Raw genomic sequence first — 2,986 nt, 5'->3', positions numbered from 1 at the left:
TATTTTTAAAGTAAAGTCTATCAAATATGAAGAAAAATATACATAAAATGATGGAATATCATCTATGATCATAACAATTTGTGTAAACTATACTATTTGTATACATTTTTTATTCTGATAATCATATAATATATTAAGTACTCAAAAATTAACCCATAAAGACAAAGTGCCCAGATTCATTTCTATTAGATACCAATAAAACTGATAGCTAATATCTTTTAATTTTTACAGTGTAAATTTCCAATTGTAAAATTATTAAAGGATCCTAGGAAATATGTAATAATAATGACAGGTGGAGTCAAAAATATTTCTATGTATTTTTAATTATTTTTCTGTGGTAAATAATTCTCACATGATTTCTTCTTACATGAATTTTTTTCTTTCAAGTATTTTTTTCAGTGCAAAACTGACATCCTTATTCCTCAGGCTGTAGATGAAGGGGTTCAGCATGGGTACAACAGTAGTACAAAACACAGAGGACACTTTTGCTTGGCCCATAGAATTCAGTAATGAGGGCTGTAAGTACGTGAATGCTCCTGAACCATAAAAGATAGCAACAGCAGAGATGTGGGTACTACAAGTACTAAAAGCTTTGAACTTGCCCTCACTGGAGTGAATATAGAGGATGGTGGCAATAATGAAGATGTAGGAAGTAATAATGGTCATCACAGGGATAAAGACATTCAGTGTAGCAATAACTAGAATCAATATTTCATTGATATAGATATTAGAGGATGCAAGATTCAAGAGGGGAAGAAGATCACAGAAATAGTGGTTAATCACATCTAAATTGCAGAACTGAATCCTAAACATGAATCCAGTGATTAAGGATGAACAGAACACAGCAAAAATATATGACCCCGATATCAGAGAACTGTAAATCTGATAGGACATGGTTATATTATAAAGCAAGGGGTTACAAATAGCAACATATCGGTCATATGCCATTGCAGCTAATGTGTAGCACTCTGCAATACCAAATATGAAGAAGAAGTAGAGCTGAGCCATGCATCCAGAGTAGGAAATGATGTTCTTCTCTGTCAGAAAGCTCATGAGCATTTTAGGAATAACAACTGTGGATTGACAGAAGTCAATGAAGGACAGACTCCTGACGAAAAAGTACATGGGTGTGTGCAGGTGGGAACTAAGCCCAATCAGTGTGATCATGCCCAGGTTCCCTGTCACAGTGATTAGATAGATTCCAAGGAAGAGGAGGAAGAGGGGCACCTGGAATTCTGGCTTCTCTGAGAGCCCAGCTAAGAAGAATTCAGTCACTGTGCAGTGGTTTCCTGATGCCATGTCCTCCAATCAGATCTAAAGGAGAAAAAAGTTTGTAAGCCAATTAACTGATTAAAGTTTATTTTTCATTTACTTGTACAAAAAGCTCGTGTAAACTATTTCTGCTTAAGTATACATTTGCCATCTATATAATTGCCTTAAGTGAATTAACTTAGATAAACACAATTAATTTTTATTTAAAAATTTAAACATATACTTAAAATTAAAAGTGCATTTATATAAAATACTGTCATTGAGTTAAAGCTATAAAATTTCATGTGTTCAAAAGTATGCCTCAAATTTGAGATGTAGAGTGTGTATTAGTGTGCAAAAATATCCCACTGTGTCAAGGAAGTAATTTTTCAACAAATGCGATGAATTATTATCCAAGATCTAATTTCAGATAAGTTCTCCAGAACTTTAGTTTAGACATTACTATTTCTCTAATCCATAATCTACATAAAGTCTTTAAATACCCAATAGTGAAAATTAATTGAGCTCTGGAGCACCCATTCCATTTATTATTTGAAACTTGTTACTAATAGGATTAAGTAGTGAATACATGATGCTATTAGCATGGGATGCTGGTTGGGGAACCATTTCTGGAAGAGAATCAGTGAGCAGTGCTTACCTAAGGAACCCATAAAGACAAAGTACCCAGATTCATTTCCATTAGATACAAATAAAACTGATAGCTAATATAATATATCTTTTAATTTTTACAGTGTAAAGAATTAAGTACTACTGGCATCTTATCACTAAAAAGTCTGCAGTACAAATTTTATATTGTATGATCATATTGACAAACCCTCAAGTAGAAAATTAGGTATTCCTACATATTATAATCAAAGAAACAGACTCAAGTCAGTTCTTCCTTTTCCATTTATGTGTTGTGAAATAAGAAGGATTGCAATGCAGAAACCCATTAGCTAGGGGGAAATATAAGGACTGTATTATATTCTTTCAAACTCTAAATCATTTATTGATTGTGTACAAATAATAACTTCCTAAATGAATTAGAATTTTGCCATTAAAAAGTAAGATGTGACTTTCTTCCAATCCTGCAGCTCTACTCTGAGATGATGGACTTGCCTGCCCCTTTCCAATACACCACAGCCTGTCTGTGTCCTAGGGGTCTGCTGTAACCAGGGACACAGTTGAGATCCCTGCCCCAATACCTAAGGCAGCTGAAAATCCCACTGAGCAGAAAATGGATCTATCCCCTCTGCCATAGGCCAATCATCCTTTAGATCTACATCTCCCTCTGGGACAGATCTGCTGCCGGTCTTCTCTCCCACACCCCATAGCATGCTTGCCTCAAAGGAGGTCTGCCATATCTTGGGACACAGGTGAGACCTCTGTCTCACTAACCCATGTAAACTGGTACCTTCATAGAGTCCAGCAGATGTGGGATCTATCTTTTCTACAGGAGCCCCATCTTCTTTCTGATATGTACCTTCACCCGGGTCAGATCAGTGTGACTGCCCCTCTTTAATACCACACATATTACCTGTCTCTCAGGAAGTCAGCCTTAACCAGGGACACATTTGAAACATTTAACCCAAAAAGCACACCAGCCAAGACCCTGCCACTGCACAGAGACCAGCAGATTTGGGGTGTATCCTGCTCTTCCTGAGCCACATAGCCCATAGCCCTTCTAGTCTGTACCTCCATCTGGAACTGGGGAAGATCCTATCCTTGGGCCCCA

General features: G+C 36.5%; 1 protein-coding gene across 1 annotated transcript; it reads right to left on the bottom strand.

The window, feature by feature from the left end:
• Positions 1-363: 363 nt before the first annotated feature.
• LOC110302222 (olfactory receptor 8G18-like) lies at positions 364-1,302 on the bottom strand. The gene has a single exon (XM_021173042.1). The coding sequence runs from the start codon at positions 1,297-1,299 to the stop codon at positions 364-366; it is 936 nt and encodes a 311-aa protein (XP_021028701.1). The 5' UTR covers positions 1,300-1,302.
• Between the last annotated feature and the right edge of the window lie 1,684 nt (positions 1,303-2,986).

The sequence above is a fragment of the Mus caroli genome, unplaced genomic scaffold, assembly GCF_978045245.1.
Source record: "Mus caroli unplaced genomic scaffold, Mus_caroli_1 scaffold_11, whole genome shotgun sequence".
In the NCBI taxonomy this organism is placed as follows: domain Eukaryota; kingdom Metazoa; phylum Chordata; class Mammalia; order Rodentia; family Muridae; genus Mus; species Mus caroli.
Note: the sequence above shows the minus strand (reverse complement) of the source record. Positions and strands in the feature narration are given on the sequence as shown.

What these genes read in the sequence shown, in the direction of transcription:
- LOC110302222 (XM_021173042.1), bottom strand. Translation starts at nt 1,299, where the DNA reads ATGGCATCAGGAAACCACTGCACAGTGACTGAATTCTTCTTAGCTGGG.